Source organism: Penicillium daleae, assembly GCF_028827525.1.
Source record: "Penicillium daleae strain IBT 16125 chromosome Unknown utg000002l_segment0_segment0, whole genome shotgun sequence".
Lineage (NCBI taxonomy): Eukaryota > Fungi > Ascomycota > Eurotiomycetes > Eurotiales > Aspergillaceae > Penicillium > Penicillium daleae.
The window spans coordinates 3,560,172-3,572,882 of record NW_026623150.1 but is presented as its reverse complement, the minus strand read 5'-3'; the positions used below and the strand labels follow the sequence as shown (position 1 = coordinate 3,572,882).

The window sequence follows — 12,711 nt, the reverse complement described above, 5'->3', positions numbered from 1 at the left end:
CTTTTCGCATAGCGTCTGGGGTTTATTTTGGACTCTCCGTTCTCCTCTTTTTCTCGTTTCGTCTTTTGTTTTTCTTCTCCAAACCTCTTTTCTGAGTTCTACTTTGCGTCCGTACCATACAATCAGGACCATTTTTGTATTCTCCTTTTTCCTTCAAACTAAATTATTACCTTCCTTCGTATGACTTCGTGGAAATTACTTCATTCCCGTGTTGGTGATCATGTCGAGGCCTGCCTTCGAGATAGAGCTTTGTAGAAATCACGGGAAATTTTGACAATGGTGCTATTGGACTGTCTGTCTGGTCATTCGACTCAGACTTCTGAACGGGCACTGCAGATCGAGTTTCCGCTGGCAAGGCCATGAAGCTCTTACATGAAGATGAGCCTATCTGTTGTAAAGTACTCTCGGGTTTAAATAGAACTTTCGCTACACTAGTACACAAAGCAGGTGGAGTCCGCATGAGCATGCATGTGTAAGAACATATCCGATTCCGGTAATCGTTATAGCAACGCCGATCCTCTATCTATCTCAACTAATAAGATAATCCAAATAATCCAAGTCCTGACGCAGTCCAAGCGGATCACCCAGAGCCAAATGCTCCGCCGTCCACTGCAGCTCCTGCTGCAAATGACTTATTTCGCGATGATTAAAGTCACTCTGATATTCACACAACCATTTAAGAACCCTCCCTCGCTGTTCGCGATCTCTCGTCGCCGCCCACGCCATCGTAAGACAAATAACCAGATACCCCGCCCCAATGGGTCGAAGATCCCCTGATATCTCAGCCAACATGAGGATTTCTTCGGTGTAATAGTGTGCATCGGCTTGTACCGCGTCACTATGTATCTCCAGCGACTGTAGCATGCGATTGAAAAATAGGGTGATGGCCAGACCAATGCCGTATATGCGGTCGTAGTGCACCGTTAATAGTCGTTCTAGCCACGTCCGGTGGGCTCCTTTGGGTAGTACCTCAGTAACGGAAAGGTCTTTGCTGATGCTAGATTGTTTAAGCTGGCTGAGATCGAGTTTGCACGCTTGATATAGTGCCCAAAGCTCATCTTGGATGCCAGTTTGGTCGGATCCCGTTCGGAGAAAGATCCTAGCACGCCGCATTATGCCCGGGGCCCGCGAAAGATTTTGTAACAGACGGCCTTCGGGATTATTTCCGTCGTATTCGTTCACGATAAGAGATTCCCATTCCTTTTCACTGAGCTGGATTCGGTGATTGAAGAGGCCTTCGAAGAGCTATGACGTCATTGGAATCACCTCCACGGCATCGAGGGAAGATCTGGAGATAAGGAAGAACTTACCACGCTCCCACGAAGTGACATATAGATCTTCGCTTCAAACTCATTGCGGGGACCAAAATCCTTTCGAGCTTTTAGAATTTGTGTCGCGCCCTCTGCATGTCCAGACCACCATTGCCCCTTTGTGGTCTGCCCCATGATCGACTGACAAATGAGCAGGATCATCACTGCAGCTAGCGTGTTTATTTCCTGTGCATGGACGGGATCATCAAGGTAGACCCGTAGAGTGCGCAGTGCAGCCGAGTACTTGGTCAATGCCTGTACTGATCCGTGCTGACGGGTACAGAAGTCAGCATGGGCACTGGTAATTGCATCGACGGCGCGGTCCAGCGCCTCGTTAGTACCCAATCGGCGGGGTACATCCTCGAGGAAGAAGCCGAAGCTCCACCCGAGGTTGTAGCGGATGTCGGTGGAGCGCTTAATGGCTTGGGTAAAGGCGTTTGCCAATCGGGTGGTGCTACAGCTCGGTCTGGCTTCGATGAAAAGGAGTTGGTTGCTGCCAGGGGGTGACGGTGTGGCGTTAGATGAAGAGGAATTAGATTTGGCAGCCATGGAGAGAGTCACGCTGTTATGCTCTCGTCGGGCTTGCTTAGTGAAGCGTTTTTCTTCTTGGAATTTGAAGCGCTGTTGGCCGGAGCCTACGCATGGTATTTTCAGGCGGAGACATCGTCCGCAGGTTGGTTGTTTCTCGTCGCACTATACCAACCATGTCAATTCTTCGGAACTATGGATTTCGAGGTTTCCCATTTACATACCTTCTTCTTCTGCTTGCGGCATGCCTCGCAAGCCTTCCCTGATGGAACACCAGGCATGTTCTATCTCCTAGTGGGCCCAAGACCCTGGAAGCACGTAGTGTGGGGTAAAAGCGAACCGACGTGCCTAATTACAGACGTAACGTGCAGGCCTCGAGAGATTTTCAGGAACAAGGATTGGAAATTGTGAGTCAGCATGACCCGAGTATGTCCGTTTTGAGTCTGACGGAACGCTCCAAACTCTGGTGCTGTGGTGTTTTGAAGATGTTGGGGCTGAAGACACAGCCCATGGGCGTCATCGTCGCACATGGCTCAGCGTTGGGTCTAACTGCATCGGGCTGTATGTGCCGCTGCCCCAGTTGATATTGTACATTTTGATTGGTCGACCCTGATGTATGTGGGCACATTTGCTTGGGGGCCAATTCAGCCTTCTGACGGCGAGCTTATCAAAGGTTCTGGAAGCTCTTGTCAATAAAAAGCGTGGGGAACTTTAGGTTGGACGGGTCCACGAGGCTTGGTGTACAGACTAATGGGGCGCAGAGTGGGTGATCATTTTCTGATCTTGGATCTATGTAGCGCTTCGCCTTAAACTAGTTCACCCTATTGTGCTTGCGGGCATGGAGATGAGTAGTATTTAACAGAGGGGAATCCCATTCGACAAACATCGGCTTATCTTCAAAATCACACAAAACCTCTTAAAATGAGTTCTGACGACAGAGTGGTCAGCTACTACAAATACGACCCCAGCCATGTGCTGCCTGCAGTCTTTGCAGGTGTCGTATTTCTTAGCTTGGTCACACACACCTGGCAAAACTTGTAAGTCTCAAAATGGTCCTTGAAACTTCTCGGCCTGAATAATAATGTCTAAACAGTCGCTATGGCTTCTGGAGAGTGACCTTCTGGGCATTCTGGGGCGGCCTACTTTTCACGGTTGGCTGGATCTTGCGATGCTGGAGCAGCTATCACCCCGATAATATGAATTTGTTCATCGCACAAGCGGTCTTCATCTATCTTGCTCCTCCCGTTTACTCTGCTGCGGCATATAACGTCGTCGGTCGACTAATGAACTACCTTCCAATGCACGCCGTATTCCACCCCGACCGCGTTCTCATGGTTTTTGTGTACGCCGGTGCCGCAGTTGAAGGCATCACCGTGGCAGGCGCAGCAAAGAATGCAGCGGCGGGAGATGATTTGAATCAATACAAGAGTGGCGGTGTTCTCATTGCAGTTGGCCTCATCCTCCAGGCCGCCGTGGAAGGCCTGGTAATCACCGTTGTCGCGATGGTGCATACTCGAGCTGCGAGAGCGGGAACAGTCCCCCGCAATGTGTCCACTCTTTGCGTGACACTATATGGCACTTCTACTTTCGTCTTGCTACGCTGCATCTTCCGCGCCGTCGAGTCGTTTGAGATGTTCGGCAACCTCGGCTGCACCGACAACTGTGGCCCGATTCTCAGCAATGAATGGTATCTGTTTGCGTTTGAGCTGGGACCCATGTTGATCTTTACTTTCTGGTTGAATTTGCTTCATCCTGGTCGCTATCTGCCTCGGAATAAGACACGCTATCTTGACACTGATGGTCGTACCGAGCGTATGGGACCTGGGTGGAGCGACCGCCGCGATCCGTGGGAAACATTCATTGACCCTCTTGATTTCCAGGGTAAGATGAAAGGAGAAGTTTCTCACGATCAGTATTGGTTGAGGCCCAATGAATGGTCTATCTGCGAGGACGGTAGCTTTGCCAAGGGAACTGCATCGAATATGAAGCTGAGGTCAGCCAGCAAGGAGAGGGCTTTGCGGCCAGCCGAAGTCTAGCGCTGAGTGAGCTTTTCTCTTGTTATCTTTTCGCCCATACATAACTTCTGGAACTTGATGGAGATTATTCCGCCTTTAGTCTCGTTTTTCTTACTTGCTAGGTTTAGCGATTGCGTTACATTGTTCGTTTTAAGGTCGACGAGATATGTTTTAGCTACGGATCAAATGTACAATATTCTAGACCACTTCACGAATTTTCCCTGTCCTCCGGAACTGCGTTGAGTTTTCTCGTATTGTTCGCTCGAACGCGACAGTGGAAAAAATAATCAAGATAGCCAGAGATAAGATCCTTTTTGAAAGCCAAACGTCGTCAAACCACGGAACCGATGGTTTGGTGGCTTCAGTGGGGATTGTGGGACTACATAGAGTAGTAACTCATCCGGCAAAAGCCGCGCCGAGGACCGAGATACATAGACGTTTTTGATTCGGAGGTTTAGTAGATTTTCCTGCGCTCAGGACGCAGAAGTAAATAAATACTGGCTAGAAACATTGTATGAATATTCACGACATTAAACAATGCACGTCAAAGGTAGCTCCGCTTCCCGGGCATTAGATTGTAGCTTATGCCTCCAAAGCGCGTCTCTGGATAAGCCGGCGGCTTATTATTGTTTCATCCTGTCTGGCCGTGCTGCAGAGCTACTACAGTCAAACGATGTTTCAGGACACTTGACAGATGGATCCCATTGACCCAATAACACGAGGGTACCACAATCCCATTGCTCGCGAGTCATGTTTCTGGACCTGAATTCGACTGGGCTGGAGCCGCAAGCTGTGGGACGGGCTAATTAGTGGATCTTGAGATCTTGGGCCGAATCGAGCCCCCAAATGCCGCGCAGACCCCTCGGCAAATATATCCCTTGAAACCATGATCCTTCTACAGATAGTTTAAAGTGGAGAAGAATCAACTAACATGACTGGGCCGTGGCCACAATAGTTGCCAGTGTTCTCAGCCCCAAGATCCTGGGATGGAATCTTTCCCTTGGTGGAATCCTACTACACCCTAGCGCACGGATTTCATTTCAAATGTGGTTAGTTGTTTCGCCAGGTGCTTCGACCATCGTGTTTTGGAACCTAATCGATCAGGAACTGGCTCCAGCTAAAGATCCGAAACTCCACTTCGCATACAGCTGCCAATCCCCGTTCCTCGCTTCGATCTTTGCTGATTCAGAGTTTCCAGCATGGCCGGGGTATTTCGTCGGCCGAAGAACTTCTACTCTCAGTTTATCCTTCTTCTGAAATCCGTCTTCCATCCTCTCCCTCTATCAAGTTTCATTCTATACGGGAACACGGGGCATTATGCAATCTTGACGGTTCAAACTTGATCACCGACCCTCGTTTGCTCACGGGTTCAAGGCGGCTCTCGCTTCAGGATGGGGTATCCGATGCCCCTCGTGGGCCGCAGCCTCGCGATCTTTGATGTTGTAATTGTGATGATGATTATTTCCATTGTGACTGTCTCATTGAGAGCTTTTGTTCGATTGTACCTTGTTCAAGCGTTTGGATGGGACGATGGCCTGATGGTGGTAGCTCTGGTATGTTCTCGAGTCCCAAATTGACCGAAAGATGAAGTATTAACTATTGGACAGGCCTTGTTCGTAACTCTGACCGCATTTTGCATGATCGGCTCGACAAATGGGATTGGGCACTCTATTCTGGACTTCCCCAGTCTTGAAGTCTATAAGAAGGCACTACTGGTTAGTTATGAATTGAAATATTATCTTGAGTACTGGCTAATCGCATCTGTGCTCGCTCAGTGGTGGTGGCTCGGTCAAATGCTCTACCTATGGGCATCTGCCGTTGCTAAGATATCGATAACCATCGCACTGCTACGATTGACAGTAAAGAGAGTCCACCGCATTATTCTCTGGGCTAATGTCGGCATAGTCATATCCATCGGTCTGATGTTTTGGCTTGTCTTACTTCTCGATTGCCATCCTATTTCGTACTTTTGGAATCGAGTGGACCCGAGATATTCAGGAACTTGCTTACCAGTGCAAATACTTCTCGACATTGCATACCTTTACAGCGCTCTGACTATCATCTGCGACTTAACCCTCGGGGTTTTGCCCATTTTCTTGGTATGGACGTTGCAAATGAACCGCAGAACAAAAATTGCGGTTGGAGGAATTCTTAGCCTCGGAGCCATGTATGTGATGATCCTTCCGTTTGTGGGAATCGCATGCCTGACTCGTACTAGTGCCAGTGTCGCTGTGATTATACGACTCCCCTTTCTACATTATTACGCCGATACCGATTTTCTGAGTGAGTTACTCAACTCTCCGTTCTTTAAACTAACGATTTATCAAAATTAGAAAGACAATTGCTAATTCATCCTAGGCAAAACATATCAAATCGCCGTCTGGTCAGTGATCGAAACTGGCCTCGGGATCACGGCAGGAAGTTTGGTCACCCTTCGTCCACTATTTCGCTGGCTCCTCGACGGAAGTGTCGCTTATGGGCGGAGAGCAGCTAGCCAGGGAAAATATCCACTGTCCAGCCTGAGGAGTGATCAACTGAAAGGCTCTCGTGACCCGGGTTACTGGAGGCCCGATTTGAACGCAAATGACAACAAAGCGGTCGTGAATACAGTATCATCGCCACGATTGGATTCATTCCGCTATACTAATAGCAGTCAGGAGGCTTTGTATCCTGAGCTCACGCCAGCCCTCTCGAAGAGCGGTGTCACTGTTCAGAAAACATTTGTACAAACTGTTTCGGAGCGGCAAGAATAGTTTCCAGCTGTTGTGATTGGCGAGCATTGACATGCATTTGTATACATACATAGATTCTTGTAAAGTGCAAAAATCTTCACCGTTGATCAATAAAAGGATTTGTGTCCATATCATTCTCGCCCTCGACCTTTGATAGCTGCTCATATGTCACGCGTGGCGATGCTGTCCAGTTCTGGATAGATTTACCGCATAGTGCAAGACGATTGGCTTCTTGGCCCTCTATGAGCTCAATCAATATCTAACGTCTATTTCTAAAGAACCAGCCCTAGGCGGTGGTCTGTCAGCTCTAGGTACACAGCCAACCGCGGTCAGCCCAGCTCCACCCTGCAAGGCTTAGATTGAATCCTCAGCACCCATCCCTTTGACTTTTCTGGATTGCCGATCGTCTTTTCGACTGGTGCGTAGGCCTCGTCTTGTACTACCACACCGTGGACATCGCAGGAAATCACCAAGAAGCTTGGGCGGATGGGCACTAGTTAACTAATGATGGAGTCACTGACTGTACACTCCCTAAAATTTGGCCCCCACCATCGGCTGTCATGATTCTCTACTCAGCTGATGCCAAGGCAAGCCACCGTCCTATTAGGGCCTGAGTAACCAGACAAATGGCGGCCAAGCCGAGTGGTCCTAAACTGGTTAAGTGTCCCAGCGCGTCTTGACGTTTCCACACGAATATTGGCGGAGGATCATGGATCGGTCCTGTAGAGGAATGTGACTTGGAAAACTTGTCGACCATCGCATTCTCTTGGATGCTTGATCAAATCAAGGGTCACGTATCGGCAAATGAACAAGTTATTTCCCAGGAACAAATTGACCGTGAAGACAAAGAGAGGAGCTCAACCAGAAGCACAGGAAGACAGAATTGGAGCTCACGCCCACAAAAACTAGGCCCAAGTGTTGGGCAGAATAGGCTTGCTCAATCGCCGAAACCGCCGTGGCTGCAATCAAACTTCCTGTCATAGCAATCAGGGGAGCGACAGAAGACAGGATCTATGAGAATGGTTGGGGAACTGACATCTTGACCGGTCCTTACACCATGGCTTACTGGGCCAACGGACAAAAGAGACGCACACCAGGAGAATATGCCAACGACAGAAGGGACTTTATGGACAAGACTGACGAATATATCCATCCAGTTGTAAACTTCCGGGTAAATTGGCTCAAGGTGCAGAACTCAAAGGACCCTTCACGTCCGATCTACAAACCGGGCAATCCAGAAGTTAAGGATGAACGTCGCAAAGTTGGGGACAAGGACGGAAAGCCTTTCTTCGAAAACGATGTTTGTGGGTGACCCGAGCCCTTATCTGAATGAAAACTTGGAGGGTTGGATTTGTTTGAGAGGCTGGCCATTGCTGGTAAAGCGGCATATGACTATGTCGACAAGCTTGACGAAGAGTTGGAAACAGGCATTCGGACAATTCGTCGCTCAGATGTATCACTCCAGAAACCTCCAGCTGAATTTGTCTTGACTACTGTCTCGGACTATGATTTGGAGTCGGCGACTACGGAGATCTCCAGCCGTTCGGTTTTTAGTTCCACGGCTGATGAGACTGTCGCCGGAACGTATTTCGAGATGATGAGGTCAACCTCAGGTCAACCTCGGGTCAAGATCTCCGGTCTAGGCTTTCTAGAACCAATATTTGTTCCATGCTGAGCGTCGTTTCCTTTTATCATAAATTGTCTGGAGTTTCTAGGGTATTGGTGGTGCATATCTCAAAATATATGGATAATTTATTCGCTCGGATTGGTGTCACACATCAAAGTTTATCCAGAGGTCAAAAATAACACCTTAAAACTAACCAGTTTGAAGCCAACGTATCTGCGAATGAATCCAAATGCCACAACGAGCACCGTAGGTAGTAGTCAAAGGAGAGTGAAGATGGCGTGGACCAGAAGTGGCGGCGGTTGTGCCGTTCTGTTTTGTCCTTCCCGGCATTCCCGACCCACTTCCGTCCCCGCACGTTTTTCCATCCGATCCTGCCCTATGGACGCCATTTCGTGACAGTTGGCCAGGTCAAACAGTAATCACTCCCCGGAACAGATCAGTTGGACTTCATCGATTGATAGCTTACTGGGAACTGATCTTGTCAAGCCAGGCTGAGCACTTGCTCACAATGGCGCCTACGGAAGGCGAGCGGCCAGCGAAGCGGGCTAGGCAAGCTTGCGATGGTTGTCGGTGGGTACAGCTGTTAGTCGATTGGCGATCAGAAGCTGATAATTGGCCAGCCGAAAGAAAACAAGATGCCCTGGCGAGAAGCCCGTTTGCTCCTTTTGTGCCCGACTCGGGCAGGCTTGCGTGTACTCTGGCGCCGACGTCGTGGAAGAGGGTTCGCAGCTAAACAATATGGTAGGAAATCTCCACTGATCTCCGAGTCGATCTCCTGATTTTTTCATCTAGGATGACCGTGTCTCTCGGATTGAGGGTAAGCTGGAGCAACTCATTGACTACATCGCGTAAGTCAAGTCATGCCGCTTCCCATCGCTCCAATACGATGCTGAACAACACAGTCGGCAACCGAGTCAAGATAGGAATTCCACTCCAGTGACCGGCCATGATTCAAATTCTTATATTCCCAGAAGCTCTGGGCAGCCTTCTCGGGGTCATGCCGTCATGTAAAGTCCTCATTGTTCTACTTGGAAAGCAGGTTTACTAATGACCGTTGCAGAGAAGCTTTATCAGACCCCTCAACTGCCGAATTGTTCCTTACTTTCTGCAACTCTCAGCCACTACCTTTGTTTTCCCAGAGTGTCTCACTTGCATCCCTAAGAACCAGACATCCGGAACTTCTACTTGCCATGGATGCGCATTGCATTCGATTTCGTGGACTGGGAATCAAAGATGGGGAAATTGAGCTTGAAATCAAAATGAAGACAGAACGCGCGTGTCAACTCCTTATGGAGCGCGTGGCTGATGGCAATGTAGAGCTGTCCACAATCCAAGCACTGTGCCTTTTGAGTTTGCTCGAATTTACAGGTGAGATCACTAGGATCCCTAAACCATCCTACGCTAACCAATGACAAATAGTTGGACACCTTGTCCGGGCGGGATTCTATACCAGAATGGCGAGCTACTTCATTCGGAATATCCGGATAGGTGACATTGAGAGTCTGATGGACAACCTCGACACAGAGAGAGACGAAAAGAGATTATGTTACGCAAGCGTCATGATGCTACAGAATCTCCAAGGTACTTCACAGTCATGGTGTCTCAGAGAGAGCAATGACCAGCAAGGTGACCCTATTCTTGCGACATCATCTCTAGAGAGCTTTATACTACAGAGGTATTCTCGCCGAGATGGTAGTGACTCGAAGCTTAACATTGGTATAATCTCGGCGAACATGTGCACTAGCGAGTTGTGGTCGCTCGCATGCAGATATGCCATCAATCATGGGAACATCGACACAAAACCCCCTTGGCATCCTCAGTCGGATTATTCCATGATTACGTACTGGCATACCGAGCACGAGAGCTGCATGCCGTTGAGATTTCGCCTCCATGCAAGTCGATTCTCTGAACACGCGCCTGGGGACCTGCAAGCCAATCGTGGTTATTGGGGTCCTTGGCTGTTCTTTCAGATCGTATGGCATGCCGTCCCCTGTTTATTGAACCATCCATTCCTCCTATCCATACGTCTACGCAATTTCCGGCGAACTATGCCACAATCGTTTCTGCGTAACTCTTTCGAGCAGCTCACCCTGCATTCGGGCTGGATTATACACTTCCTTGAGCTCATCGAGTCGAAAAACTTTGAAGTGTCGGATCCCACCCTTAGTCACTGCGTTGCTATTGTGGGAACAATTTATCTTCAACATAGCTTCGTTGAAGACCAGAACTTTAGTACGAAAGCGCAAACAGGGTTTGATAAATGCCTTCGCTTCTTACATACACTGGGCCACCGATGGCCCCACGTTGATCAACAGGTCAGTCCCTTCTCACAGATATCCTTCAGGCATCGCTGGTGGAATTGTCACTGACTTCTACCAGGCTCGGCAATTGGAACAGCTGCGTGACAGCATATCTTCTGGGGGTATCATGACGGGAACAGGGGCAACTCCCAATACTCGCCAAAAATGGTCTGTGAATCTACAGCTTTTATGGAAGATCCTAGTATACTCCCATGCAAGCAAAGCCCCCAGTCCTAGGGGTGATATTTTTGGGCCTGAGTTGGCCAAGGAGAGCATTGCATACTCAGGGATCTCATCCACAGCTGATATTGCCGAGCCCGATTTCGCTTTGATTGGATCTGCTGGTATTTCAGGGCACAAGACGGTGGCTCCAGAATGTGTGACCTATCCACCCGAGCAAACGGAGCATTCGACTCAGCTGCAACAAGAACTAGGCCAAATATCACCCGCTGTGCCCCTCGGAAATCTTGCGGAAGATCCAAGTCTGAATTTTGTGAGTGAAGAGACACTGTTTTTACAGATGCAAGACTACGGAAAAGCCTTTGAAGACTGGCTTAGCCTCAATCCAGCGTGAGATGTGGTGCTCACCTTACCCGGGGCCACGGCCCGCTTCCGGGTTCTCCGTGCGCCAAGCCCACGGCACCAGCCGTGTTCTCCGTGTCACACCTCAACCTCCAACCTTTTTATAAAAATGACGCCCGTATCATAGTCTCTACTGTCGAACACTTGTGTCAAGATGCCTCCCTCTATGACTGATTCAATTATCATCGTTGGTGCTGGTGTGTTCGGCCTCAGCACTGCTTTGGAGCTGAAGCGCCGTGGCTACACTGATGTCACCGTTTTGGACCGGTACAACCCTCCCGCTGTGGACGGAAGCAGTGTGGATATCTCTCGCATTATTCGAATTGATTATGCCGATCCAGTTTATTGTCAAATGGCCTATGAGGCATACCAAGGCTGGAAGACCGAGTATAAGGAACACTATTATGAATCCGGATTTGCGCTTTTGTCCGAGACGTCAGAGAATGACTGGATTATAAAGTCAGCGGCAACCGTGCGGGCGAATGGCGGCACCGTTGAAGATCTGGATGACGCGACAAGTCTCCTCAAGTCCTATCCGAACATTCAATCTAACTTGGCTGGTATGAGTGGATACCTTAATCGCAGAGGTGGATGGGCGGACGCCGCGGCAAGCATCCAAAAGCTGGCATCTCGTTGCAGTGTGGAAGGTATCTCCATTATCACTGGCCCTCGGGGAAGCGTAGTATCGCTTCTTCGCGAAGGATCTCGGGTCGTGGGAGTGAACCTAGTGAATGGGAGCTCTCTTCGTGCATCCCAGGTCATCCTGAGCACGGGGGCATGGACAAGCCGCCTTCTGAACATCACTCATGCTGCATCCTCGTCTGGACAGCCGGTCGGCTTCATCCAGTTGACTCAGGAGGAAGCACGCTCTCTGGATAACACACCAGTCATGATCAATATGACCACTGGTGTGTTCGTGTTCCCTCCGACACCTGGTAGCAATATCTTGAAGCTTGCGCGTCACGGATACGGATATGCCAATGATGTGACTGTGGAGGTGGAGGGTGTGCGACGCACCATTTCGTCGCCAAAATTCGATAGCAGTAACTCGGAGACCGGATACCTGCCCGAGGATGCTGATGAGGATCTGAGGAAGGGTCTGCGTCAGTTCTTCCCCAAATTTGCGGACCGACCCTGGATGAACCGCCGTTTGTGCTGGTACACGGATACTCCCAAGGGTGATTTCATTATCGACAACCATCCCACTTTGGACGGCCTTTTCGTGGCTACCGGAGGAGCAGGACAGTAAGTTTCTTTTCTCTGCAGCTCTGAATTCTGTCTATCTATGACGTTTTAAGGCAGTCACAGACTAACACGCTTACCAGTGGATTCAAATTCCTCCCTGTTCTGGGTAAATACATTGCAGACTGCTTCGAGAACAAGGCATCCGAGGAATTGCGGCAGAAGTGGCGACTCCAGCCGTCACCTCGCAATGCACCTAATGGCGACGGCATGAAGGGCGATGGAAGCCGGGCGGGTCCACCATTGAGAAGGCTTACGACTATGGAGAAGGCCAAACTGTAAATTCAGAAGCGACGGCTATCAAAAGTCTTCGCTTGAAAGGGCCATTTCATACACGAGATTGTATAAGAGATTAGTTTCGCCTGCATTTGTTCC

The 12,711-nt window shown here is 49.3% G+C and overlaps 5 protein-coding genes across 5 annotated transcripts; 4 read left to right on the top strand and 1 right to left on the bottom strand.

Annotated features, from left to right (window-relative positions):
- Positions 1-528: 528 nt before the first annotated feature.
- On the bottom strand, positions 529-2,119 carry N7458_002292 (Zn(II)2Cys6 transcription factor domain-containing protein; the record flags this gene model as incomplete). Its single annotated transcript, XM_056905675.1, has 3 exons — positions 529-1,245; positions 1,311-2,003; positions 2,063-2,119. 3 exons carry the CDS (start codon positions 2,117-2,119, stop codon positions 529-531), a joined length of 1,467 nt encoding a protein of 488 aa, XP_056769782.1.
- A 640-nt stretch (positions 2,120-2,759) lies between these two features.
- On the top strand, positions 2,760-3,874 carry N7458_002291 (uncharacterized protein; the record flags this gene model as incomplete). Its single annotated transcript, XM_056905674.1, has 2 exons — positions 2,760-2,875; positions 2,932-3,874. The coding sequence occupies 2 exons, from the start codon at positions 2,760-2,762 to the stop codon at positions 3,872-3,874; spliced, it is 1,059 nt and encodes a 352-aa protein (XP_056769781.1).
- A 1,370-nt stretch (positions 3,875-5,244) lies between these two features.
- N7458_002290 (uncharacterized protein) lies at positions 5,245-6,606 on the top strand (the record flags this gene model as incomplete). Its single annotated transcript, XM_056905673.1, has 4 exons — positions 5,245-5,406; positions 5,461-6,020; positions 6,072-6,136; positions 6,212-6,606. The coding sequence occupies 4 exons, from the start codon at positions 5,245-5,247 to the stop codon at positions 6,604-6,606; spliced, it is 1,182 nt and encodes a 393-aa protein (XP_056769780.1).
- Positions 6,607-7,642: 1,036 nt separating this feature from the next.
- Positions 7,643-7,897, top strand: N7458_002289 (uncharacterized protein; the record flags this gene model as incomplete). Its single annotated transcript, XM_056905672.1, has 1 exon — positions 7,643-7,897. One exon carries the CDS (start codon positions 7,643-7,645, stop codon positions 7,895-7,897), a length of 255 nt encoding a protein of 84 aa, XP_056769779.1.
- A 3,351-nt stretch (positions 7,898-11,248) lies between these two features.
- Positions 11,249-12,618, top strand: N7458_002288 (NAD(P)/FAD-dependent oxidoreductase; the record flags this gene model as incomplete). Its single annotated transcript, XM_056905671.1, has 2 exons — positions 11,249-12,339; positions 12,420-12,618. The coding sequence occupies 2 exons, from the start codon at positions 11,249-11,251 to the stop codon at positions 12,616-12,618; spliced, it is 1,290 nt and encodes a 429-aa protein (XP_056769778.1).
- Positions 12,619-12,711: the final 93 nt, after the last annotated feature.